Source organism: Perissodus microlepis, chromosome 7 (genome assembly GCF_051167445.1).
Source record: "Perissodus microlepis isolate ML-2025 ecotype Zambia chromosome 7, ASM5116744v1, whole genome shotgun sequence".
NCBI lineage: Eukaryota > Metazoa > Chordata > Actinopteri > Cichliformes > Cichlidae > Perissodus > Perissodus microlepis.
In genome coordinates this window covers 64701749-64729040 of record NC_140467.1, presented here as the reverse complement: position 1 = coordinate 64729040, position 27292 = coordinate 64701749, and the positions used below count along the sequence as shown (strand labels likewise).

At 48.9% G+C, this 27292-nt stretch overlaps 2 protein-coding genes across 2 annotated transcripts; both read left to right on the top strand.

Annotated features, from left to right (window-relative positions):
* The first annotated feature begins 263 nt into the window (after positions 1-263).
* tbc1d15 (TBC1 domain family, member 15) lies at positions 264-6898 on the top strand. The gene is made up of 17 exons (XM_084936706.1): positions 264-386; positions 930-1028; positions 1337-1411; positions 1609-1756; positions 1992-2199; positions 2739-2841; positions 3637-3831; positions 3925-4053; positions 4265-4368; positions 4508-4602; positions 5091-5207; positions 5287-5387; positions 5458-5557; positions 5642-5739; positions 5817-5933; positions 6007-6093; positions 6168-6898. Exons 1-17 carry the CDS (start codon positions 363-365, stop codon positions 6345-6347), a joined length of 1980 nt encoding a protein of 659 aa, XP_084792832.1. The 5' UTR covers positions 264-362; the 3' UTR covers positions 6348-6898.
* Positions 6899-7022: 124 nt separating this feature from the next.
* tph2 (tryptophan hydroxylase 2 (tryptophan 5-monooxygenase)) lies at positions 7023-25931 on the top strand. The gene is made up of 11 exons (XM_084936707.1): positions 7023-11313; positions 18534-18668; positions 18752-18935; positions 21748-21848; positions 22501-22568; positions 22652-22848; positions 23088-23223; positions 23364-23490; positions 24190-24285; positions 24383-24516; positions 24633-25931. Exons 1-11 carry the CDS (start codon positions 11149-11151, stop codon positions 24805-24807), a joined length of 1518 nt encoding a protein of 505 aa, XP_084792833.1. The 5' UTR covers positions 7023-11148; the 3' UTR covers positions 24808-25931.
* The last annotated feature ends 1361 nt before the right edge of the window (positions 25932-27292 follow it).

Sequence of the window (27292 nt, the reverse complement as noted above, 5' to 3'; positions counted from 1 at the left end):
TCTAGACTATATTTATATGAAAAACGTGTATACTTACTGCATTTGAATCATTTAACCATATGTAACCACCTGCACGAGTGTTTTGGGGGGGGGGCTTCGATTTTGCCACCCATTTGATTTCTTTGCCACCCTAAGAAAATTTCTCTAGATCCGCCCCTGCTGTAACATCTATCCGTGCGTTTGTCAGTTTTTACTTTAAGCTCTTTTTTTTTTTTTTTTTTGGGCCGTCAGCTGACCCGTTGAAGTGGGCGTGGTTCTAACCGGAAGCTGACCTTTTTAAACCGGAAGCTGAGCTGTCGGTTGTGTTTTGGAAGTTGGTGGTCACGTGAGCTTCCGTCGTCATTGGGAGAGCGAGTCCAGACATGGCGGCGGAGCCTGCGTTCAAGGTAAAACATGAGCGCGTTTCCGGGATTCTGCCGCGGAGGCCGGAGCTCCGCGGCGGGGAGAAGAGAGCTCCGGCCGGGAGCTCCGGCTCTGCGCCGCCGCTGCTCGGATAGCCACTGAGCTCACCGACCGCAGCTGCCTCGGGAGGCGGCTATCCGCCGGCCTCTGTCCGCCTCTCCGGCCCGGACGCTGTCTGCGGGCGGCGTAGGGCTGAGGGTCGGGGCTCTCAGGGGTCAGGCTGGGTTAAACTAGCGTGCAGTGGTCCCTGGGCGGACCGGCGAACTCAGCAGACCGCTTCAAGTTTGCGTGATTGATCTCAGGGGAACCTGATTGATTTGTTTTGATTAGTATTGATCAGTGGTTTTATCTGAAGCGCTGATTGCGGGTGGCACAGGTGTGAACAGGTGTGCCACCTTCTTGCTGTATCGCAGGGTATTTTTCCCACAATGCCCTGAGTCCTCAGACGTCATGTCATGTGATGTGATCAGACTTCCTGCCTGCTGTATCGATCCTTCAGCTGACCTCACTGTGACTCTGCTCCACAGGTGATATTTGAACACGAGGGAGTCTTCCTCCATCCCAGCAGCGATGAGGAGATCGAGCCAGACTTCCTGGTTTCAGGAACCCTCCGGATCCTCGAGAAGGTAACAGTCCCGACACACTCTGGTATCGATTAGTCAGCCTGGTCATCGATTAAGTAACAACCCGAAGAGAAAAACATCCTCACACACCAGCAGCATGTTTGATACCAGGGCGATAACCTGCTTGATTAATCAAAGACCTGTTAAACTGCACATGATTGGCTGGGATAAAGCTCCGGTTTGTCACTGTTATTGATTGTTTATAGATCTATGCGATCGGAACAGAAGCGCTCTCATTTCTTCCTGAACGCTCCTGTGATTTGTTTGATTGATCGATGAAGTAACGTGTCAATGTGTGTCCTCGCCGTCAGGACGCCGAGATCGTGGTGGAGTACAGACCTCTGGAGGACGGCGTCGACCCCTCAAACATGCTCTGTGCTGGGAAGGTTTGTCCAAATACTCCCATTCAGTAGAGTTCAACTTTATTGACTCCAATTGAGGATCAACAAACCGAATTTCCTGATTTGATTACATTCAAACTTCAAAGTTTCCAAGAACAGATTTTTAAACAAACCAAAAAACATAAAAATTCATGTAAAGGTGATTTAAGAGTGTGTGTGTGTGCGTGTGCGTGTGCGAGCAGGACTCGAGCTCGGTGGTGGAGTGGGCTCAGTGTCCGGGGGACCGTCCACAGTCTCAGCAGCTGTTGGAGGCTCAGCTGAGCTACGAGACAGAGTGGGACATGGTGAACGCCGTGTCGTTCAGGAAGAGGCGGAGCTCCAACATGGAGGGTGAGCGTCTGCTTTAACCTGCTCGGCATGTTGGAATCACGTGACTCCGATTCAGAGACGATGAGGCAGTGATGAGGAATCTTAATGCTGTAGACTGCAGCCTGGCCTCGAGCTGCCGGCCTGGATCTGCAGGTCGTGAAGAATCTCAGCAGCCTGAGCCAGACGGGTGCATCGGCTGATCTGAGCTTTTATTTTGAAATCCCTGTGTTTTCTAATCCCTGCTTCCTGTCTCCAGGTTCTCTCAACAGCAGCCACGAGAGGAGCCGCTTGGCCTTCGCCTTCAGTGTCAGTGACCTCCGCTCCGTCACGGTGAGGGAGGAGGGCTGGACCTTCATCATCCTGCAGCTGAAGGACTCCTCCACCCCGCTGCCACATCTGCACTTCCACCAGGGTGGCAGCAGAGCGTTCCTGGACAGCCTGAGGAGGTTCGCTCTGCTCACGGAGTGAGTCCAGCGGTTGATGTTAAGCTCTGACCCCGCCCTCCACCTCAAGGAGGGTTGTTGTTTTTTTTGGGGGGGGGGTCTGATCAGGTTCACATACAGATCAAGTTATTGGTGTTTGTGTCACAGACAGTTTATTCACGTTACTCTCAGTCAGGAAGACATATAAATGTTACTCCACCGTGGGGTGGGGGTGGGGCTGCTGGGGGGATTTGGCGCCGGCGCCGCTCTCTCGGGTCATTTATATGCTAATGGCTGATTTCCACAGGCGTGCGGCAGCGTTCCCGTCCCTCTGATCCAAATATCGGGTGAGGCGGGGGCAGATAGCTGTTATTAAAGTTCTTATCAGGCTTCATAATGACGTCTCGCCCACGCGCTGCCTGCTGATTGGCTGATAGAATCTGTACACCCCAAAGAGACGAGCGCTTCCTCTGATGTCTGATTTGCCGCTCGCGCCGTGAATAATAAGCACCCGTTTGTTATCAGAAGGCCGGCGTTGATCCTGTGAGCTGTTACTGAGGTCACATGTTTCCTGTTTGCAGGTCTCCCAGCGACCACACGTGCCTGCTGGTCAGCACGCCAAACAAAGCTCTGTCGCAGTCCTTCGAGAACCTTCTGGACGACAACAACTTCGGCCTGGTTCACGTAAGAAGTTTAACCATCTCTCACCGCCAGCTGTTAGGCTCCAACATCTGGATTTGCTTGTCCCACTGCCTGATGACGGAAACCAGATCAGAGGGAATGAATGTGATTGGTTGTTCTTTTTCCAGCAGAGTGACGGCGACTCGGCAGCAGATCAGAATTGTGCAAAACAACATTTCAGCGTGCATGCACAAACATGCACGCACACGGGGGTGCGACTATAGATTATTTGGTCGTCGATTAACCTGTCTGATTTCGCTTCGATTATTTGTGTGCTGAGTGCAGTCTGGGCAGGTGATGCAGCGATGCTGCCCCCACTGCTTCCTGTGGTGTACTGCAGGTACAAAAACACATTTATGAGGTTTTAGCATGCAACGTGTCAACGTCATGGAATGTGGCGACGTGCGCACAGGGACTCTGTCGCACTGAAACATGCTGCACATAAAAGTCTGAACATCACATGGTCCTCACAGTGAGGGGTTCAGCAGCTGTTACCATGGTGATTTAACAGGTAAACGGACACGTTAACGTGTGATCTTCACGCAGATGTTTCTGTGGAAGCTGCTGTGCATCAGAGCGCATTTATTTCAAACTAAATCTGTGTGTTGGTTTTGTGAGCGAGGTCGCTGCGGTGGGCTGTTGCCCGTGTTTGCTGCTCTGGTTTCACACGTAGAATTTTTTTCTCTTATTGCTGTGAAAACACGTTGTAGGATTTATTTTCAGATGACGTTTGGAGTCGTGCGCTCCATCTTGTTCCGGCGTCCGTCGGCTGATGAGCTCTGCGTTTGTCTCCTGCAGAAGTTCAAGCGGGACCCGTACGTCACCACGCTCGGCGGCTTCTCCAAAGTCACAAACTACTTATTCGACGCGCTGCGGGGGATGGAGGAGCAGCAACAGCGCCCCCCAGAGGAGGTGGCCGACCTGCTGGGCGAGGTCATCCCGGGGCTGGAGATCAACCAGCAGGAGGAGCCGGGCTTCGAGGTCATCACCAGGGTGAGGGGTCTAATGTGATTGGCTGTTAGGCAGGCGCGTGGCAGCAGGTGTGTCAGCCGTGTGATGCTCTTTGCTCACCTTTGACCCTGTCAGATCGACCTGGGCACGAGGCCCGAGGTGAGCAGGAAGTCGCCGCTGACTGCAGACGACTGGGCGCGACACCAGGATGCAGACGGGAGGATGAAGGATGTCCCAGACCTGAAACACGCCGTCTTCAAGGGGGTACGTACGTGTCTGTGGGTGTGTCCAGCTCTGAACCAATCAGCTGACATGATTCTTAGCAGCATCACTCATTTATTCAGTTTGGGGCTGTTTGATCTTCACTTTGGTTTTTATGCCTGAGTTTACTGTAAAGCACTCGTTGGTGTTTTGACCTGTGACGCTGATTGAAACGAGCAGAGGCCACGCCCTGACGCGTCTGTGTCGTCTGCAGGGTCTGTGCCACGCCCTCAGGAAGGAGGCCTGGAAGTTCCTGCTGGGGTATTATCCCTGGGAGAGCACGCACGAGGAGAGGAAGACCCTGCAGAGAGAGAAAACGTACACACACTCTCACACACACACACCTGATTACCCTGACTGGTGTGTATATCATGTTAACATGAGGTGTGTGTGTGTGTGTGTGTGTGTGTGTGTGTGTGTGTGTGTGTGTGTGTGTGTGTGTGTGTGTGTGTGTCAGTGATGAATACTTCAGGATGAAGCTGCAGTGGAAATCTGTGAGTGAGGAGCAGGAGAGGAGGAACTCCAGACTGAGAGACTACCGGAGTCTGATCGGTGAGCAGGACCTCGGCTCAGGCCTTGTTTGGTTATTTGGGCGGGGCTCCTGATGGAGAGCAGTCCAGTGTAGCGGGTGGATGAGGGTGGATGACGTCACATTTGAAGGTGTTTGTGATGTTTGATGTGCCAAAGAATGTCAATCAGAAGTATTGATGAGCGATTGATTATTGCTCTGATGCTGGAGATGATGTCAGCGTGGAGTCGGGTGCAGCAGGTGGGTGAGATCGTAACGCTGTCCCGGGATCAGATCTGAGGCGTTACCTGTGAAGTTAAAGGAGTCCAGGTTTTACATCTGAAATACTGCAGTACAGGGAGGGAACGCAGTACTTCAGTGAGGTACTCGAGTGAATGCTCAGTTACTGCCGCGGTGAGGTGGAGGGAGAGCTGCGGGAGTTGAGTGACGACCGCTTTGGTCTTCTGAGTTGGGTGGTGCAGCTTGCCGTGAGGGGGTAAAGGTCATGTGACGTATGTGTCTGCGCTCTCAGAGAAGGACGTGAACCGAACAGACCGAACAAACCGCTTCTACGAGGGCATCGACAACCCGGGCCTGGTCCTGCTGCACGACATCCTCATGACCTACTGCATGTACGACTTCGACCTGGGTGAGCGAACGCTTCGCCTCCGCAGGTACGGCGCCACTTCCCGTTTCCCGGTCGTGACAGGAAGCTCTCTGTGTTGCAGGTTACGTTCAGGGCATGAGCGACCTGCTGTCGCCCATCCTCTACGTCATGGAGAATGAGGTCGAGGCTTTCTGGTGCTTCGTGGCCTTCATGGACCAGATGGTGAGTCTGATCTTTGCTCTGAAGCTCGGACGTTAAACCGTGTGCTGATTTACCGCCGTGTGTCCTGCAGCACGAGAACTTTGAGGAGCAGATGCAGGGCATGAAGACTCAGCTGATCCAGCTCAGCTCGCTGCTCAGGCTGCTCGCCCTCGCCTTCTGGAACTACCTCGGTACGCCGCCTGCAGCTGTGCGTGTGTGTTTGCTGTGAATAACAGCGGCTCTGAATGACTCCGCCCCCTCTGTCTGTGTCTCAGAGTCTCAGGATTCAGGATACCTGTATTTCTGCTTCCGCTGGCTGCTCATCAGGTTCAAGAGGGAACTGAGCTTCGTGGACGTGCTGCGGCTCTGGGAGGTCGGTGTCCTCCTGCGGGGTCGGAGGTGCTGACGGGTGTCGTTCTTCCTGTGGTCTCACGTGTGGTTCCTCCTCAGGTGATGTGGACCGGGCTGCCCTGCGAGAACTTTCACCTGCTGGTGTGCTGCGCCATCCTGGACTCAGAGAAGCAGAAGATCATGGAGGAGAACTACGGCTTCAACGAGATCCTGAAGGTGAGCATCGCCCCAAAGCTGCCCGCAGATCTGTGCACACCTGAGATTGTTCACCGACCTGTGTGCGTTTCAGCACATCAACGAGCTCTCCATGAAGCTGGACATCGAGGAGATCCTGCAGAAAGCTGAGGGCATCTGTCTGCAGATCAGGAGCTGCAAGGTGAGTGCAGGGAGCGTCTTCTGTCGTGGTACGTCCATCTGACCCCTCACCCTGACCTGTCTGCTCCTCCTCAGGACCTCCCTCGCCCCGTCGCCACCATCTTGGGCTTTGATGTCGAGTCTCGCCGTGCAGGCTCGACCGATTGCGGCTCGGCGGCGACTTCCGGAGCGGCTCGGCGGGAGGTTGGCGTCTCCAACGGACACTCGAGAGAAAGCAGCTGCGAGCAGAGTGGCAGAGGGGCCTTTGTATCGTAGTGAAGAGTGGAGATGGACTGTGTGTGGGCGGGGCGAATCTATGGCCCCGCCTCACTGGAGGAGGGTGTGTGTGTAAAGAGATTATTGAGAATCTTATTTTTGTAATTTCTTGTATCGTGCGGCTCTAATCGGGCATTCCTCCGCTCTGAAGCCTCATTCATCCTGATGAAGAGGAGGCGGAGCCAACCAGTGACTGAGCAATCATTCACCTCTTGGCTCCGCCTCCTGAGTGTTACAGATATGTTAAAGATGGGGGTTAGGGCGGAGCAGTTGTCTGGCTGTAGTGTGAAGGAATGAGGCTTCAGATCCAGGAAGTTCTGCCAACAAGAGCCCTGATTGGCCATGCAGTGACAGAGGGAGGAGCTCTTTCTGTTGGATGATGGCGCTCGCATTATTCGCCGACAGGAGGTGCCTGTGTTCCTCTTCCTGTTGGCGCTCTGACGTTTTTCTCTGTACTGAGATCAGATTAAAGACTCCACGTCATCAGCTTCTGTCACCATGACGACGGCGAACAAACCAAAGAAATAAAGTTTGTTTCCTGCAGCGTGAAACCGTCTCAGCTGTGACATCTGGATCACACACACTCACACACACACACAGTTTCCTCTCTGGGTTGAAACACTGAATCTGGTTCATGTTGTGAGCGCAGACGACCTCCGCGTCCAGCATGGCTCCACCTGAGGAACACTAACGGGTGGTGCAGTAGAGCTCTTTGGGCTGCATCGCCTGCCTGATGTAACGAGGACACAGCTCAGTAACGCTGTAGCCTCACCCAGGCACCGATGCCACAGGTGGCTGGGTGGAGTCCTGAGTGGTCCAGGGCCTCCACCTCCCGTAGACTCAATGATGTAGCAGCACACAGCCCTGCGGCCTGTCTGGGTCTAAAATCGCCTGCTGCTTGTAGCGAGGTGAAGTGGTGCAATACACCCTTCGCTCTTTAACGTGACGCATGTTGAAACTACAGGGCGCTGAAGGCGGGCTACAAAAACTAAATCCTCTTCGATTTGTGGAGATGATATGAACGAGGCTGGCGTTGAGAGGAGGAGCTTCTGGGGTCGTATTCACCGACGTCAGCACAAACACTTCTTTTAATCCTGAAGCTCAGTTTGTCTGAAATCTGTGGTGTATGTGAGTCAAACACTCAGGATTTACCGAATACAATCAAACATCCTGCGCGTGTTGTGATCGCTGCTGCTGGGACGGTTCAGCATACGGGGACACTGAGTCCGACTGCACCATGTTCACCTCCACCCACACACGCTGAACTTATATCAGCAGCTGTAGGTCTGCTTCCACCTTAAAATACGTTAAGGACTGAGTGCCATCTCTCTCTCTTATTGACCCTGTGCACGAGAAAATGCTAACTTCCTGGTTTGAGACCGGATGTGGGGTTGTACATTTCCGGTAGCTTTACTTTGCAGTCAATCGCTACTGCTAAGATATCCTCCACAATCATGTCCAAAACTCGAAAACGGAAAGATGGCGTTAAGTTACAAAGAGCAGAAGGTGGGAACACTCACCGCTGCTGTGTCACAAAAAATCTAATGATCAGTTTTGACGTTTAAAGAGTTTAGATCGATCAGCTGTTTACATCACTCAACACAAGCAGAACTGCATCACTGCAGCAGAAGACACATCGTCCACATTCAGAAGCACATCTCTGTATAGTGACTGGTCTCATGATTTAAACAGGCAACTGTTCATCATTCAAACTACAGGTGAACAATAGTCAAACCAGATGTTTCCCTCATTATGTCGAGATCAGCTAGTCAAGTACACACCTACACAGCATGTTAACAAACCGTGAAAAAAGCCACACAAAAATGAATGATTGCTGGTAACGGTTTCTATACATTAGTATTTACGAAGGGTATGTTGTGACTTACCTTAAAAATCACAGCGGTCCCTCGCTATAACGCGGTTCACCTTTCACCTCGCTGTTTCGCAGATTTTTTTAGTGCAAGTTTGCATGCTTATTTTTACGTCACATTGTGTCCTGCGTCCTGATCGCTGCAGACGATCTCCTCCGTGACGTCTCTCCTGTACAGTACAGAATCGCTGCATCGATGCTAGCAGTGTGACTCTGAAGTGCAGTGCTGTATGTCCACGATGTCCACGAAACGTTTTGCACCGTCAAAAAATAAAATTGGCTACTTGATTTCACCTATCGCTGGTTATTTTTAGAACATAACACCCGCGATAAACGAGGGACAGCTGAGAAATATAACATTTGAATCCCTTTTCTCTTTTGCTCTGAGGCGCGGGGGAAAAATATCGACAAGTCGATGAACATCATTTACAGATATATTGGGTAAATGCCCGAGACATCTATAGAAATGTAAATCGCCGCTTGATTCATTCACTTGCTTAACGTGTTTTGGACCGTAAACAGGGCGCGAATAGGACACCGGAAACAAAGCTCCCCACAGGCGTTTCCGCACCGGAAGTAGCATATGCTAACGTGCACACAGTCAATAGGAGCGGACCTGTCAGTAACCATGGAGACCACAGTTGGACACAGCATCGCAGCTCGTCACAGGAGGCCAGATTATTTACGATGACGCTCGGCTTCGTCTGAATATCAGGCGCGGACGTTTTCGCTTTGTCACACGCTGAAGGAAAACACACCTGCAGGGCCGAGCTCCAATCAGAGAGCTGCGCCACTGCACAGTCAGAGTGGGAGTGGAGGTGGAGGCTGCTCTGCTTGCATCGATGTGAGGAAATGATTCGATTCATCTTCATAAATGTCACGCCTCCTCCCGTTTGCTCCAAATGTCACCTCAGCTGCTTTCATGTGACTGTCAGATATCTCCTGGCCTCCTCCTCCGCCTCCCCCTCCTTGCCTCCTTAGATTGGAGAAGTTTGGTGTTAAAGGCGAAGAGGAGGAGGAGGAAGATGAAGGTATCACCTGCAATCAGCTCATAAAGCCTCAGGAACAAAGCAGCCGCGGCTCCTCCCGATGCAGCTTTCATTTCCTGTGTGGCAGGAAATTGTCTCCGCACGCTGATAACCGCGGCTGCCATCATGGCTGTTTATCAGCCAACCATCAGCCGTCCATCACCTGCCCACCCACAGCTTTAATAGAGGACTCCGCTCCTCTGTGCCCACAGCTGATGAAACCTCAAACTGAAGTTTAAGATCTGAAACAACCAATCAGAGCACGGCGCCATTCCAGACTCAAAGCTCATTAGGCCGAGAGCTGCAGATGTTCACAGTCGAACCAGACCACCCTCTCTGATGTCTGGCAGTCGGGGGCGGGGCCACAGCAGGATGTACAGGTGGGAATCATGTGACCCAAGCTGGAATGACATCAGCTTCCACTGCTGCTGCTATGAGTAAGGTAGAGGTCAGAGGTGTCATCACCTGATGGGCTCCAGTCGCCACACGTGATCAGTTTGATTTGTGGTCACGTGACTTTCTGTGGGTGAAGGTCAGCTGTGTGACAGGATTTATGAACATAGGCAGGTATTTAGGTGTGTGAGAGCAGGAAACACGGCCTGACGCCCCTCACCTGTGGAGCCTTTCTTACTCTTTATGTCCTACCTGTCACATGACACTCGACATCAGCGGGAAATCACTCAGGTGGGGTGACCAGGTGTGTCAGGGTGTTACGAGTTCAAATATTGAGGGTGAGCACAAAGACAACAATTGGTCCAGGAGAGTTAAGATGATTTAATGAACACACGCGTGGGGAGATGAACACTGCACGCCGACAGCATCGACACACAAGCAGTTGTTTTTATTATTTATGACGCCCCCTCATGCGTCAAACGGATACAATACATGCATACGTTTCAAAACCACAAATGTTCTGTTGACGACTTTTGACACATTTAAAAGGACATCTTCTCCGTCTCGAGGCCAGGTGCTTCCTATTAATAACTCTCGCTTATCTCCTGGAGCAAACTGTCCCTTAGGCAGACACAATTTTACAGTCACAAGCTTTTGCAAACTATTATTTGAACTCTTACCCAAACATGAGTCTAACTACTGTTTGTGTGTATGTCTCGACCTCCAAATGCACTCGGCCTCACCCCGCCCGTTGACGCTTCTGACCTTTTACCAGACAGAAGCTCTCTGTCTCCTCTATTATCAGAAACAAGGTCCTGACTCTGAAAACAGTATTTCTTCTAACTCAGCAGTATCATGCATCATAAACAATATCATTCATTCACAATAAACCAGCAGCCTAATGTAATACAGTTTAACAAATGTAATCGTTTCACCTTCTAATTCAGGAGAATAATGCAAACTAAAACTACATAATAATTTCACAGTCATTAATCAGGGGCATAACGTGGCATTAGATAATATCACAATCTCACCGCTTTTAAACACGCAGGTGTGCGTGTGTGCGTGCTCGTTTAAACATCTTTGTGGGGACCAGTAATTGGGAGGACCAAATGGCGGTCCTCAGCTGTGGTTAGGTCATTGTTGGGGTCAGGCATTAGCTCCTATTGGTTAGAGTGAGACAGCAGGTAAAGTGTTACATCAGCTCAATGTCCTCAAGGAGATGTGAAAATGAGTGTGTGTGTGTGTGTGTTCAGGTGTGTCTCTGAGCTGCTATGTGTGCTCTAATGATGTCACTCTGCAGCCAAAGTCTCCGCCCACCTGGAGACTGCTGTGGGTGTCTGTGTGGGTGGAGCTTACCCCCCCTCCCCCTTCTGGGGGAGTATTTTTGAGGAGGCGGGTCGGCAGCGGCTCACAGCTCCATCAGCAGCAGCAGCATCCTCTTCGTCCTCCTGAGCGGCGGCAGAGCGACAGGCTGGAGTCCTGGTACTCGTACACTCACTGGTTCCCGATGGCGTCGGGCCACGTGATGAAGGACGATGGCGAGCCCATCCCCAGGATGCAACCGGCCATGATGATGTTCTCCAGCAAGTACTGGTCGCGGCGCGGGCTGTCGCTGGACTCGGCCATGTTTGACCAGCAGCATCAGCGGCAGCGGCACACTGGCGGACAGATGGTGAGGAGTCTTCATCCTCCTCCTTTTAGACTAACTGGGTACTTTTACTTGAGTACTGTAGCTGAGAGCAGCTTCAGGACTTTATTGATCGCTGATCAGGAGAAGATAATAAGAAACTCTTTATTTCTCAAATTCTGCTCCAAAAATTCAGAGTCAAACTAATCTATTTCTACTTTTAGTACTTTTTTACCTTAATTGGCTGATCACACAACCTTCTTGCTGAAGAGCCTCTGAGCCAGGCAGTAATCCCATCAGCTCAGAATATTCATCCAGGCAGCAGAAACAGATCAAACGATTTAAAAAGAACTGCCCAGAGCGATCAGATCAGTAACTGAAGATTCATCTCCACACTCTAATTCGACCCTCTGCTTTATGGAGGAACAAATGTGCCAAAAGAAATCTACAGGAACTAATGAATCTGGCATGAATTAATGTTACAGAGTTCTTTCTGTGATACTCGTTATTTACATTCACCTTAATTTATTTATTCCTTTTATTTCTGTTTTTATCTCTGCACCATTCTCTCTATTTACATCTTTTTCTAATGACAGGAAATCTGTCAAAGAAAAGCAGAAAAACAAATGCAAATACAATTTAAACCCTAGCATGAGACAGTCAGCCTAAAGTGATGTTTAATAATGTTTCTGGACTGTATTTAAGAAATATTTCTTCTTTTTCTCTGGGCCAACATGAGAAACCTGCAGTCAGGTTGATGGCTCTGCATCGTTTACGTCACACGTTAAATATTCCCTCCATGCAGCTTTGCAGGCAGCATTTTCCTGCCAGTCGGCTCGCAGGGATCGAAGTTCGTCCACGAAAAATAAAAACCGTCCACAATCCAGACACTGAAGAAGAGCGAAAGATAATGTCCAGGCTCAGCATGAGGTAAAGAGTAGACTCAGAGTACACACAGAGTACTCAGAGTTGTGTGTCCGTGCTCACTGTGGGGTCTTTGCCGTCAGAGTTCTGGGTAAGCAGCGTGTCGTGCGTGTCGTCGGTTGCTAGGCTATGGGCTGTTTGTCTGAGCATCCGTCGGCAGCTCCACATCTTTATTTCATGACACTAACAGCTGTCAGAGCAAGCTGCTTCACGCCGTCGCCACCGTGTGTTTGAACAGCAGCTCTGGGGAAATTTGTCGCCATCTGCATCAGATAACACTGCACGCCTTTATGAGGCCGGCCTATCAGAGGGAGCGATCATACTGATGGCGCTACTGAGACGAAGTCACCCAACCAGAAACAGAACTGTTCTTTAGTTTACGCAGCGGAAACAAAAGCAGGCAGGTAAAAAGGTTTAGGGTGGAGAAAAGGCTCCATCAGCTGATGAAGGTCAGGTGACCTGCAGACACACTTGAACAGTTTAAATTCATTCACAGCAGCAGAAGCACCTCAGCCTGACTCCTGGTCAAACACTGCCCCCTGCTGGTGTCTGAGCTAAATCTGCACAGGACACAGACGACTCACCCTCCTCTGTCACTCCGACCCTCTGCATGTTCCCTTCACTGCATCCATGAACCTCCTCTGAGCTCTTCTCCTCTTGCCTGCAGCTTCTCCCTTCACCTTTCCTCCTCTGCACAGGCTCAGACCATCTCAGCCTCTCTGAGTCTGAGCCGTTCCCCTGATGACAGGATTCTGTCCACACTGCTCACTTCCAACAAACATCTGAGCATCTCCACATCTCCAAACTCCTGACACTCTTTCTCCACCCACTCCACCCTGCCTGCACGCTCCTCTTGGACCTGGAGGTGCTGCTTCCTGTCCCGTTGGACTGAGGTCTGACTCACTATCACCCCCTCAGGTGCAGGGTGGCATTAAAATCCACAGTTGTAGCGTAGTGGGAGGGCCTAATGAGCAGGGGCGGATCTAGAAGGGTGGCATGGGGTGGCAAGTGCCACCCTAAAATGATCCCTTGCCACCCCAAGTGCCACCCCAGTTTTGCATATGACAGTGTTGTTTATTAAAATAAGATAGCATTAACAGTTTGAGCGTAGTTACAGTCAGCAGTGAATCTAAATGCTAAAACTGAATATATTGGATAGAGTTCCCCCCCTGCACCAGTAACAAATGGTTCAGCCCATAGCAGGACCGGCTTTTTTCTTGTTTTCAGCAGCAAGCGATGCTTATGATGGTGCCAGAGCACATTTTGAACAACACCATGGGAATTTCGGATTTTACACAGGTGGGTGGATGTTACACTGTGGAAATGGAAGGAAGGTGAGTGTTATTAACCCTCTGTGGTCCACGGACACGCTGCACCTCCAAATCACATGACTGATGTAAGCTGACACAGCAACAAGCTGCAGCCACGCTGAGTCTCTGTTTCAGCCACTTTGAAAGTTCGGACTTCAAAGTTTTTACATTTTAATTACAGGCCAGTAAATCCAGAGTTATGATCATATATATCAGCCACGCTTTTTCTAAATACTGTCGTCACGTTTGTGTGTGTGTGTTTCAAGCGTTTTGTAAGGACAGCGCGAAAACAGTAAAGAAAGGAAAAAAGCCACCTCTTTCCTATTGGTGGAAAAATGCACCATGTCGACCAATTAAAAAAAAAGAAGTCAACACGTGAGATTTGGTTGTTTAGGAAGAGGGAAAAGTTTGGGGAGTGACGGTAACGGCAGAGAGACAGAGAGAGAGAGGGAGAGAGCGAGAGAGAGAGAGAGAGAGAGAGAGGTTAGATGTGGGAGATTTGTGACATTTAGTGTGGAGTGTTTACTTAGTGTGTTGTGTTGTGTAGCTGTTCTGTTGTGTAGTCGTTTTGTTTAGTGTGTCAGTGAGGGCACTAATGAATGTCACAGAGGCACATTTGCAACGTAAACACTGTCACTAAGTAGAAAACCAGCGGAGTGATACACCTGCTGTTGTCAGGCCTGCAGGTTTATCCCTGCGCTCTTCTGTCTTTTGGTGGACAAACTTGTTTTTTAATGGCACACATCATTTGTGGGGCATCTTATTGCGACACCTGATTGTTCTTTCATTTTAGTTTTAGTAATATTTTTAAATTCTTATACAAAATGAAAAAAACGGTGTATTGGCTGCATTTTTAGATAAATAGTTGTTTATGTTTACAAAATGTACAATTTATATTTACTCAACATGTCTGTGGTTTTTTTACAGTAAAAATACTACTAGGATCTTAAGCTCTTTGTGTGATTTCAGATCAGTAACACTAATGCAATATGTCAGTGAAAAAACAACTAAAGTCAGTTGAGCTGAATTTAGTTGTTTTTTGCCTGTAAAAAGGCAATTACAAGAAAATGGAAGAAGATAGACCCACCATCACAGGACGAATGGATCAAAATTATAGATGAAATACAAACTATGGAACAATTGACCTACAGAATAAGGACTCAGGAAGATCAATACCATAAAAAGTAGGAGAAATGGACTGAGTACATAAACCCAACAGGATAAAGACCAACACATTGATAATGAGAAATGATCAAACTGTAGAAACAAGGAGATCCAACATGTTTGTTTTTGTTATCCTACCTGTTGTATTTATCTTGTTGTTGTTGTTGTTGTTGTTGTTGTCCCCCTACCCCCTGTATAATGTTTCAAGAAAAACAATAAAAAGAAAGTAAAATAAATAAAGTCAGTTGAGCTGAAAAGATACCAAACAAGGCAATGGGGGAAAAATAAAAAGAAACAATCTGAGGGTGAAATACAAACGTAAACTCAAAAGGAGTCACAAATGTCCGGTTGTATTTCAGACCTCAGAGGGTTAATCCAACAAATCATGAAAAATTAGGTTTACATGTTTGTTCATGACAGTGCAGATTTCTGACATTTTGTGTAATTTAAGCTGTAACAATGTGACTGTTTTCTAACAAAAACAGTGAAACTTAAGTTAGACTTGTGTTTGTAAATGAAGCGCCCCATGTTGTGTAGCTTTCTGGATTTTATACTTATTGGGCTACATGTTTATTTATTATCCAGGCTGTACAGTACATAGCATCAAAACTCACATGTTTTATGTAACTAAAGTGTGTAATCATGTGGGCTACAGACAATAATTAAGTTAGAGACTATTTTTAGATTAAAAATGTGTATACTAACTGCATTTGAATCATTTAACCATATGTAACCACCTGCATGAGTGTTGGGGGGGGGGGGCTTTGATTTTGCCACCCATTTGATTTCTTTGCCACCCTAAGAAAATTTCTCTAGATCCGCCCCTGCTAATGAGACCTCCATCGCAGAGTCAGAGACCTGATTGGTTGATGCTTCTAAACATCTCTTTTGGCTCTCGGCGAAGGCGGTCGCACTTTTCTCCTCTCCCTTAGCTTCCCTGCTTAGCCTCTTGTGTCCTTGTCTTGTGTCGTGTTTTTTTTTTGTATTTTCCCTGGAACATTCTCTCACAGTCTGTTCTCTAAAACCTAAAAGAGGAATTATGGATTTGATCAACTGGTCTCTGAATGCAATCGACACCCCTTTCTCAATGAGAAGTCTGGGCTCGGGTGAGCCTGACTGCTGAAGATATCTACCTATTTGGAACCATGATAACAGGGTTCTTGCTGATCGGAGCTGGCTTGGCCCTGACTTATCGAAGAATTAAGGAAGCGGAACCGGCTGTTCAAACCCCCACAAGGCTGCCCACTGGGATTGAAATGATGGGACGAGGCGTGAGTTTCTCAAAATGGGCTCATTGAGTCAGCACGGAGAAGATCTTGGAGAACGCACGGCTGCTGTGAATACTCAGAACAAGACCTCTGATTGAAAAACTGGATTACATCTGGAGGGGCTAGCTCGAATAACACCTTTGAGCGCAAATTGGATCACATCTTGGGGAAGTGCACTGCAGTCGTGAGTTCTCAGAACCTGCTCTTTGAGCAAAAGAATGACAACATCACGAAGCGTAAGTAACATCATAGAAAGCTCACGGCTTTCCAACGGGAGATTGAGAGACCAGTGTTGGACTGTTAGAACAGCTTTGAAATTCATATGAGTTGTTCGCACTAAAGTAAAAACCATCATCACTTCATGCGGATACCCCTTCGGCACCAGCTGCGGCCTCAAGGCTGGAGCTGAACAAAACACCCTGATAACGACTGTGTTTAGACTGTTCCTTCCCGTTCCATGCAAGGCCACCTGGGTTGGCTGGAAGACTGTTTACTTAGCCTGATAGGGCGGAGGACACTGTCTCAGCTGAACTATGGACACGCACACACATACACATACACTGATGAATGAATGAATGAATGAATGAATGAATGAATGAATGAATGAAAGGCTTTATTGGCCACATGCAGGTTGCCCCGCAGTGGAATGGGACCCCCCCCCCGACCTTACACACACAACACAGACATTACATGGGGATACAGGTCAAAGATCGGCAGCATTACAGAAAAACACTGAAAAAGTACACTACAATGGGAAAGTACAAGAGGAAAAAGAGACCTCTACTCATGCTGGGCTCCTGGGAGGACAGCATGAGAACAGGAAACAAAAAACCTCCTCTGCACAGAAAGCACATAAATGTCCACAGCACAACATTATGGAGCACGTGACAAGCCACAGGGTCGGGTGGGGGGTGAGGAGTAATCCGAAGCAAACACAGCAGCCATCCTGCACAGCGGTACCATTCCAGCGCGGGCTCAGACCCGCCGTCTTCCCCCACAGGAAACAAGCATCAAAGGCGTTTGGAAAGGGAGGGGGATGAGTGCGTGCATATCAGTGTAAGTGTAAGTGTATGTGTGTGCGTGTCCAGAGTTCAGCTGAGACAGTGTCCTTCGCCCTATCAGGCTAAGTAAACAGTCTGCCAGCCAACCCAGGTGGCCTTGCATGGAATGGGAAGAATAGTCAACACACAGTCGTTATCTGGGAGTTTTTGTTCAGCTCCAGCCTTGGACACGCAGCTGGCGCCGTGGTGTCCGCATGTTGATGTTGTTGATTTTTCTTTTATGCGAGCAGCTCAGGAGAATTTCAAAGCAGTTCTTTAACACTCCAACACTGGTCTCTCAATCTCCCGTTGGAGAACCGCGAGCCTCCCCATGATGGTATCAAACTTCCGTGGTGTTGTCATTCTTTTGATTCTGAGACCCCACAACTGCAGTGAGCCGTTCTGCGATGTGATCCAACTTTCCCTCAAGGGTCTCATTTTGAGCAGGCCTCTCTCTGATGTATCCCAATATACGCTCAATGGTGTTATTTTGAGTCTTCACGGCAGCTGTAAGCGTCTCCAAGGTGTTAACCATGCTGCGTTCGTTGTGAGAGGTCGCGCCTCGTCCCATCGTTTCAATCCCAGCAGGCAGCCTTGTGGGGGTTTGAACAGCCGGTTCCGCTTTCTTAATTCTCCGATAAGCCAGGTCCAAGCCAGCTCCGATCAGCAAGAACCTTATTATCATGGTTCCGAATAGGTAGATATCTTCAGCGTCCTCGATCGACAGTCCCGCCAGGCACATGATCCTCCAATTCTGCCACCCGTCCATCGTGTACCCGGCAGGGAAAGTCCCTCCAGGGCACTCGGGCTCTCCCGAGCCCAAACTTCTCGTTGAGAAAAGGGTGTCAATAGCATTCAGAGACCAGTTGATCAAATCCATAATTCTCTTTTAGGTTTTAGAGAACGACAGTGAGAGACTGTTTGAGGGAAAGTAATACACACGAGACAGGACAAGGACACAAGAGGCTAAGCAGGGAAGATAAGGGGAAGGAGGAGAGGAGAAAAGTGCGACCGCCTTCGCCAAGAGCCAAGAGATAAGCACGCACTCATCCCCCTCCCTTTCCAAACGCCTTCGATGCTTGTTTCCTGCGGGGGAACACGGCGGGTCTGTGTGCCGCGCTGGAATGGTACCGCTGTGCAGGGCGGCTGCTGTGTTCGCTTCGGATCACTCCTCACCCCCCACCCGACCCTGTGGCTTGTCATGTCTTTCACAAAGTTGTGCTGTGGACATTTATGTGCTTTTTGTGCAGAGGAGGTTTTTTGTTTCCTGTTCTCGTGCTGTCCTACCATGGAAGCACAGCATGAGTAGAGGTCTCTTTTTTTCCTCTTGTACTTTCCCATCGTAGTGTATATTTCAGTGTTTTTCTGTAACGCTACCGATCTCCGACCTGTATCCCCATGTGATGTCTGTGTTGTGTGTGTAAGGTCGGGGGGGGGGGTCCCATTTCACTGCAGGGCAACCTGCATGTGGCGAATAAAGCTTTGATTGATTGATTGAAACGCTTCATTTTGTCACAATAACCTCACGTTCTTTGTCATGTTTGTGTTGTTGCTGTCAGTCGAGGCGTCCGTCCTTCTGTCCCATCAACGAGAAGCCGGACAAAGAGGGCACAGAGGATTCTGGGAAAACGGCAGTGGTGTTTTCTCTGAAGAACGAGGTCGGCTGTCTGGTCAAAGCTCTCAGACTGTTTCAGGTCAGGAAGCCCTCAAAAACAGATCACGCCTGAACCTCTGCCCCACCTCCATCTTCACCCTCTGTCCTCGCGTCCTCCTGCAGGAGAAGCACGTGAACCTGAACCACATCGAGTCTCGGATGTCGAAGCGAGTTCCTAACGAGGTGGAGATCTTTGCAGACTGCAGCTGCAGCAAGAAAGAGTTCAACGAGCTGCTGGAGCATCTCAAAGACCACGTCAACATTGTGTCCTTCAATACGCCAGCACATGTGTGGTGTGCCGAAGCAGGTATGAGCGCGCTCAGACGCACACCTGGATTTCTGGAGGCTTTCTGCTTTTGTCTTTACAGCTACTGCTTTAGTTTTAGTCGACTAAATGTGATGCGATTACAGCAGACGTAATCTGAAGTTGATTCAGTGACTCAAATCTAAAATGTAAAATTTGTGTTTTGAGCGGTGAGTGATTCTCCACGATGTTTACAAAGACCGCGTCTCTTCTTCTCTCCCTCTTCTGTTGCGTTTTCATGGGAGTGGGCTGAACCGCCCCTCCCTCGCTGTTTATCAGGAGCAGATCAAACGCTGCACAATGAGGTCACTTCCGATTGGATCACTTCACACTCGCCCCACCTTTTCTGTAGTACCTGATTAGTTCTGATTGGATCTCTTCATCTTGTTTTGACTAAAGTGGCCAGTTTCTAGCCACGTGCATAAAACGGCAAAGGTGGAGGAGAAGAGAAGTCGTAGGTGTTCACGTGCCGTGGAGCGACATTTAAATGACCACGCCTGTTTTACCGCTGGAGGAGGCGTCCCCTTCACCAACGAAACAAAAGCAGGAAGGAAAGAGACTATGTCATCGACATCTAAGCAAAATCATATTGTCTTCCTCCGCAGCTCAAGTTCATCTCCTGAGCTGAAGTCAGGGAGCTAATACATGAAAACATGCATAAACTCGCTCGTTTATTCCTGATATTGTCACATTTTGCCAGTTAGTGTCCTAAAAAAAAAAAATCACACTTTTCCCCTGATAAACAGTTTTGACATTTTCACATTGTAAAAGAGCAGCTAACACAGGCTAACAGAGGCTAACAAAGCAGCCAACACAAGCTAAATCAATATCAATATCAAAAACTAACAGAGCCTAAGAGCAGCTTAAATAGCAGCGCTTACCGACAGTAAAGTTCAGGATATCCTCAACAGCTCAGCTCAGTATCGCCGTCATCAGTCAGAAGTGAGCCTGTTTAATCGACTTGTATCAGATTCCTTTAACAAGTCAAGACTAGGGATGGGTATTGTTTAGGTTTTATCCGATACCGGTGCAAAACCGGTACTTTTGAAACGGTGCCGGTGCTTAAACGGTGCTCAAACCGGTGCTTAAAGAATGGAGAACACAAAATTGGTCCAAAAACCTCTCATGTTCAGCTGTTTTTTTGTAAAAAGATAACAATGTTAGCCTTTTCTGCTGCTATAGGGCATATATGGCATCACTCTTGGCTGGAAGCAGTGCTTAAACAATGGAAAAAAAACACAAATTTTGTCCAAAAACCTCTCATGTTTAACTGTTTTCCACTTTTTCTTTGGTCATTTTAGCCTTTTTGGCCAGGGTGAAGGGAGTATCTGCCATCAAACAAGAAGACAGCCGCATGTAGCTATGATGATGTTTGCTAGTTCACCTCACATGCATTAATGTAATAACGTGGTTAGCCTACTCAACGTAAATTATACACGAACAACATTAAGCTACTCACGCAGAGAAGAACGGCTGCTGCTGCCATCATCATCCTCATCATTTCTGCTACACTGGCAGGGCTAGGGGCCAGGACTCTCCTCTTCGGGTTTTTGGGGGATGTTTCTAACTCCGGTCCGATAACAGGCACCACACCCGCCGTAGATGTGCACGGTGTGAGGTCTCGCAGCAAGCTATCAAATACGGCGCATTTTTCGGCTTTTAAAAAAAATGCTATGCGTCGCCAGGTGTTTCATCAGATTCGAGGAGTTACCTCCTTTGCACAGTATCACAGTATCAGCTTAAAGCACTTGTTGCAGGCTGCTGAGTTTGCATCTTTTGCTGTGAAGTACAGCCAGACTTCTGACCGCTTTGCCTTGGGCATTTTTAATCTGTAGCTCTGCTCTAAAAGAACGTACATACCTGGGCCCGCCTACTATCCTTGGAAACGTAAAATGATTGGCTAGAATCTAAAGTGTATCACAGCTCAGGAAAAAAAAAGCACCGAAATAAAGCACCGAAATGTGCGCTGCTTTTCGGTCTGGTTACTACCGTTTATGTCAGAACCGGTGCCATCATGGCACCGGATACCGGTACCCATCCCTAGTCAAGACTAAATGAAGGCGAAGCTTCTCACCAAGCATTGACCTCTGAGGTAAACAGTGGACTGATACAGGAAAAGCTGGCCAGATCCTGTCGGGAATGACTCACTACAGATGGATGTTGGCCAGAGTTTTTGAGGAAACTCAGGGGTAAAACTTAAAAACAAAAACAATATTGCAAAGTATGTATCCATGTTTTATTTCCTGATTTATTGCTAATTGTCGATATTATTCAAATAGTGAATAAAAAATGTTTTGATACACAAACAGTCTCAGAACACGCTGGCCACCGTTGACAGTACGGTCTAAATGTAATATTTTGTCTTTGCTGACTAAAGGATTCGCTTGGTGTGAAATGCACTTCACACACGTACACACGCACAGTTGTTTGTCGCCAGATGCCACGTTTATTTTTAGTTTTCATTTGTTATGACCGTCCATGGTCTCAGCTGATTCCCAGCTTCCCCTCCGCTCCTCTCCCGTCTCACTAAAAAAGGGGAAGGAAACCATCATCAGTCCAAACGCCATCAGCTGTTCTCACCTGCGTCTCCAGCACCGCCCCGTTGAGCTCACTGCACCACTCCTCCCTTGCAGCCGCGCCCGGGACCACACCTCCGCCACACTTGGGTTATATACCCAAGAAAATAGAACTCAGCTGACTCAGTCTGCAATCGACTGACATACACACTGTAAAATGAAAAGCTATCATACAGAATGTAAAGGTTTGACAGGCCGCAGTGTTTAAGCGTTGTGAGACTTCTCTGTGTTCTTCTCAGATGAAGACGAGGTTCCCTGGTTTCCCATGAAGATCTCCGAGTTGGATCAGTGCTCTCACAGAGTGCTGATGTACGGGTCCGAGCTGGACGCCGACCATCCCGTGAGTCGTTTCAGTTCAACTTTATTTATAAAGAACAGCTCACAGACGCCTGCAGCGTGAGTTCATCTTGCATTCGAGACAAAGAGGGGGGCAGATTGCAGTGTTTAGGGCCTTTGTGTGCAGGTCAGGGTGTTAAGTTTCTCCTTCGGGCCTTCAGGCTCATCTCTGAGTTCACCTCTGGACCTCCTACAGCTGTTTTCATTCAAGAGGAAAACTTTAACTGAGTCTGCAGCTGTCCAGCCTGTAGGTGGCATAGATCAGGAAGTGAGACCTGCAGAGTGAGTGCCTCCCCACAGGTTGAGGTGCTGAGTTCAATGTGCTGCTCATCTGCCCCCTCACGTGGAGGAGGCGGGGCTTTTTACACACACCTGCCCGCTCTTCGATCCACACGAAATAAATTCGTCTTTGGGGCTTTGACACACTGGAGGAGGTCCAGCTAACGTGTCAGATGTCAGCCTTTCTTGGTGGGACGTACGAGTGGCAGCAACGCTGCGAGCAGCCCATAGGTGCACGCAGAGGTGGGCTGCGAGCAGCCCATAGGTGCACGCAGAGGTGGGCTGCGAGCAGCCCATAGGTGCACGCAGAGGTGGCAGAAAGCTGGGCATGATGGGATATCTGTACTCTGACTGTGTGTCCTCTTCCTTCCTGTCAGGGGTTTAAAGATAATGTTTATCGCCAGCGCAGGAAGTACTTTGTGGAAGTGGCCATGAATTATAAGTTGTAAGTATGTTCGTCCGTTCGTCGTGTTTTCTCGTGTTTCACCTCTCAGGTGTTTCACGTCTCACGTGCCCCTCCCCCCACAGCGGGCAGCCCATCCCTCGTATCGAGTACACGGAGGAGGAGGTGAAGACGTGGGGCGTGGTGTTCAGAGAGCTGACCAAACTGTACCCGACTCACGCCTGCAAAGAGTACCTGAAGAACCTGCCGCTGCTCACTAAGCACTGTGGCTATAGAGAGGACAACATCCCGCAGCTGGAGGACGTCTCACTGTTCCTCAGAGGTACGTCTCTCTGAACACGTTCACCTGAGTCCAGGTGAGCGGCTTACCTGGACTCAGGTGACCCATGAGTCATATTACAGATTCCAGAAGTTCTGCTGAAACATGAAGCGCTGTTGGTGGCTGCCCCGCCTCTTTGATGACATAATCCCTCCGCGGTGACGTTTTTTGATGGATGAGAACAGGCCAGAGCTGAACAGGGTGATGACCTCACTTCCTGTGTGGCGTCCTGTGTGTTTCAGAGCGCTCTGGCTTCACCGTTCGCCCGGTGGCAGGTTATCTGTCTCCCAGAGACTTCCTGGCTGGTTTAGCCTACAGAGTCTTCAACTGCACTCAGTACATCCGGCACAGCACCGACCCGCTCTACACCCCCGAGCCGTGAGTACCTCCACCTTTCATCCATCTCTAGTTTGATGAGTTTGATGATCTCCAGCTCAGCATCACGCAGACAAAGAGGGGAAATCCACTCTGTGTATTCAGTAGTTGTAGTGATCCATCTTTCCTCCTCCTCCTCTCAGAGATACGTGTCACGAGCTGCTGGGTCACGTCCCCCTACTGGCTGATCCAAAGTTTGCCCAGTTCTCTCAGGAGATCGGTCTGGCCTCCCTGGGAGCGTCTGACGAGGACGTTCAGAAACTCGCCACAGTGAGTTTCATCATCATGGTAACGCTGCAGAGGTTCGAATCCAGCTGTGGGAGGTTTACGGAAGACTTAGGATAAAAGAAATGGAAATAAGCCAGTAAAATAATAAATAAATCTCTCTTTAAGAGTAATGGTACTAAAAATAGCAGCTGTATGAGATTAAATATTTTACACCCTATTACACGTTAATTATATTAATTTAGAAAATTATTTTTTCATGCTTTGTTTGAGAACGATGAGTCCTATTCTCACCTTATTTAATGATGAAGTGTCACCTGATGGTGGCGCTAGAAGAACATGTTTCATCACCAACATGTTTTAACTTTACAGCATCACTTTAAAGTGGATCTGTTCTGTTAGAGTAACAGAGTAAAAGTACTCAGTTACTTTGAAGCCCTGTAACTCAGTACAAAACAGAATCAAAGCAAAGACATGCGCTCTAAAGACTCAGTTTCACACAGTTTTTATAGTCATACATCTCCATGACATCACAGAGATGGGGCAGAAGCCCCACCCAGCTGCTGCTCAGAGCTTCTGTTTGTGAGGGTTAGCGTGGTTACACCCCCTGTGGTGAAAAATGATATTACATGAAAGCACAGGCCATCTGAACAGCTGATGTCTCTAACACAGAGGTTTGGACATGATGCCATAGAAACCAGTTTTTAAAGAGACCAATCAGTGATGGAGCCTCGTGTGTTTCAGTGTTATTTCTTCACCATCGAGTTCGGACTGTGCAAACAGGACGGTCAGCTGAGAGCTTATGGAGCCGGTTTACTGTCGTCTATTGGAGAGTTGAGGGTAACACACACAATGCACACACGCGCACGCACACACAGACGCACACAGGCACGCACGCACGGTGGAAGTGATGTTTGTCTGCTGATGTTTTTCCCAGCATGCCCTGTCTGAAAAGGCATGTGTAAAGATGTTTGACCCGAAGACGACCTGCAACCAGGAGTGTCTCATCACCACCTTCCAAGAGGTTTACTTCGTGTCGGAGAGCTTCGAGGAGGCCAAGGAGAAGATGAGGTAAGCAGCGAGTAGTCCCTGAACGCATCGTGAGTGTTTTAAAGTCTGAACAGGAACTAAACTCCTGCCTGGACCGAGCCCGCCGTAACTTCCTGTGCGTGCTTCCTTTCCCGCAGAGAGTTTGCAAAGACGATAAAGCGCCCGTTCTCGGTGTACTACAACCCGTACACTCAGAGCGTCGACCTGCTCAAAGACACCCGCAGCATCGAGGACGTGGTGCAGGACCTGCGCAGCGACCTCACCACTGTGTGCGACGCCCTGGGGAAGATGAACACCTACATGGGCATCTGAAGCTGGGGACGCACCACCAAGCTTCTGCAGAACATCAGCCGCCATCACGCGTCCATCTACGCCTCTGAGTCCAATGTAGCAACCACAGGAAGTTATTAGCTATCATACCGGCTCATGGTCTATATCACAGCGCCACGAATCCATCAATGACGACTTACTGACCAGGTCAAAGGTCACCGAGACCATGCCCAAGCATCTGCAGGTGTTTCCTCATGAAGGCAGATCCAGGACGAGGAACGCTCCCTGTAAGGCTCCCCACGCCGATCCAAAGCTGCGTTCACACGAACCACAGAGCAAAGTTTCACCTCGCTGTGTGCAGCATTCACGTCCCCGTGTCGCTCCGTTTGACTGCCTGCAAAGAGTCAAAGGTCTGTTTTTGACACTTTCAAGCCGTCTACGTTCGTCTGAATCCCGTCTCTTTCGCTGCATTTCGGGCTGAACTGCTGCAAAGCATGGCGGCGGTTAGCTCAGTACGATCAGCTCATCAGAGCAAGATGTCGTGAGTAAGAAGGATGTCCAATAAGACCCTCGCACATTGACTCACCTCTTTCAAAACCCCCTTCAGCCAACCGCCATCCATCGTAGAAATGAACTTTTGGTAAATTTTTGCCTCGACGACTTGTTTCTCCTTTACTTTGGCGCCAAACTGCACAGGCAACCATGGCACTCTCTCAGCTGTGTGATGGATCCACAGTTTGGCTCAAAGTGAACAAGAAGCGAAATCGTGCGACTCCCACCTCATTCGCGCTGCGATTCCTCTGGCGTCCGTCTGAGCTCTCGCCATACTTCCTGCCAGCAGGATCGGGTGAATACATTGTTTATTGGATCGAAACGCATTCGCCTCTCTTCGTGTTGTCTCGTTTTCAATGTCACAGCGTGAAAGCTTCCCTTCGTGCTTGGTGTGAACGCTCCGTCTGAAGGTCCTCCCCTCTGATGAGCTTTGAGGTCACGTGACTATAGAGCATCAGTGAGTCATGTGATCTGACTGAGGGTTTGTGTGATTTGTGGACTGAACAGGCGGCGCTCTCAGCTGATTGGCTCTGGCTGACTGAACTTCCTGTGCTGCTGTGTTGCTTCTGTACACGCCTGTAAATGATGAACCATTAAAGCTCCCGAGTGTCGCAGGTCTCTGTGTCTTCATTTTTACCTGCAGTGAGAGCGTCGTGCCTGCACGAGCAGAGGGCGTCCGACGGGTGGGGCTACCTGTGGTTTTAGTCCAAGGTTACAGTCTGCTGAAGTCCTCTGACACTCACCCCCACCATGGTACAAACTCAGTGTGTCCTCCAGATGTTTGTGGGTGGGGAACAGCTGGGGGCTTTAGGGTGTTAGAGAGATGTTTGACTTTTAACCGAGACTCAAAGTCATTCCATCGGAGTTGGCTTTTCAGTGAGTTTGTGTCGGTGGGACGTGATCCTGTTTCCAGGCTTCATGGCCCCATGCCCAGCTTTAGGCCAGGTTTGAATCTGCTGCTCGTAGAAAGGAGAAATGCCCTCTCTTTTTTAACCATGTTCAGACAGAGTGCAGGACGAAGGAGATGAGATGTGGAAGCACTTCAACTTTGTTACTGGGAACTTATGAAGAAGAGACTAAACATGAAACTAAGGTTAGACAGCAGGAATATGAGGAACAGCACAACAAAGGATGCAGACAAACAAAGGGTTTAAATTCACAAGAGCGAATGGGCAAAGTGGAGACACCTGGGGAACACAGGTGAACTGAATCTGACTAATGAAGCAGAACTGCACACGACACAAAGAAGTATCAAAATAAAACAGGAACTAACTGAACAGGTGACACTTCAATACCAACAGAAAGGTAAACCAACACGGGGACAAGACTGACGACTAAACACAGATAAGACATGAAGTAAATGTACACAACCTACAACTAAACACTGGGTGATGGTTACACTGAGAAAGAAAGCACATGATGACAAGCCTCAGAGTTGATAATAAAGGGGAGATGCTCACATAGAGTAGGTGCTACGACCTGAAAGGTGAGTACGAGGTACGACCTGTAATGAGTGACCTGAAGAGCTGAGACGGCGAGGACATGTCTGCAAAATACGGCGGTGCGCGATGGTGCACAGCGCCAAAAGTTAAGGCCGAGTTTTTAAAAGTGATGAAGAGCAAGCAAAACGTGCGACCTCCTACAGCAGCAGCATTTCAAACTGGATTTAAAGACGTAGCCTGGAACACATCCAGCTGAAACTCATCAGAACCAACATAATAAAACTTTTACTGTCAGTGACGTGGCTAAAAGAACCTGACACAGGTGTTTACTTCCTGATCTGTTAGATCCTCTGATGAGCCCAGAAAAAAGTCCCTCCGTGGCTCTTCGGACTAATAATTCCTACTTAGTGATTTTCCTTCTTTTACCGGGTCGCCTCCTTTCAGCTTCTGCATGCAGTAGCGGTTTTAGATACGGGCGACACGGGCGGTTGCCCGGGGCGGCATCACGGGCATCGGCAAAAAAAAAAAAAAAA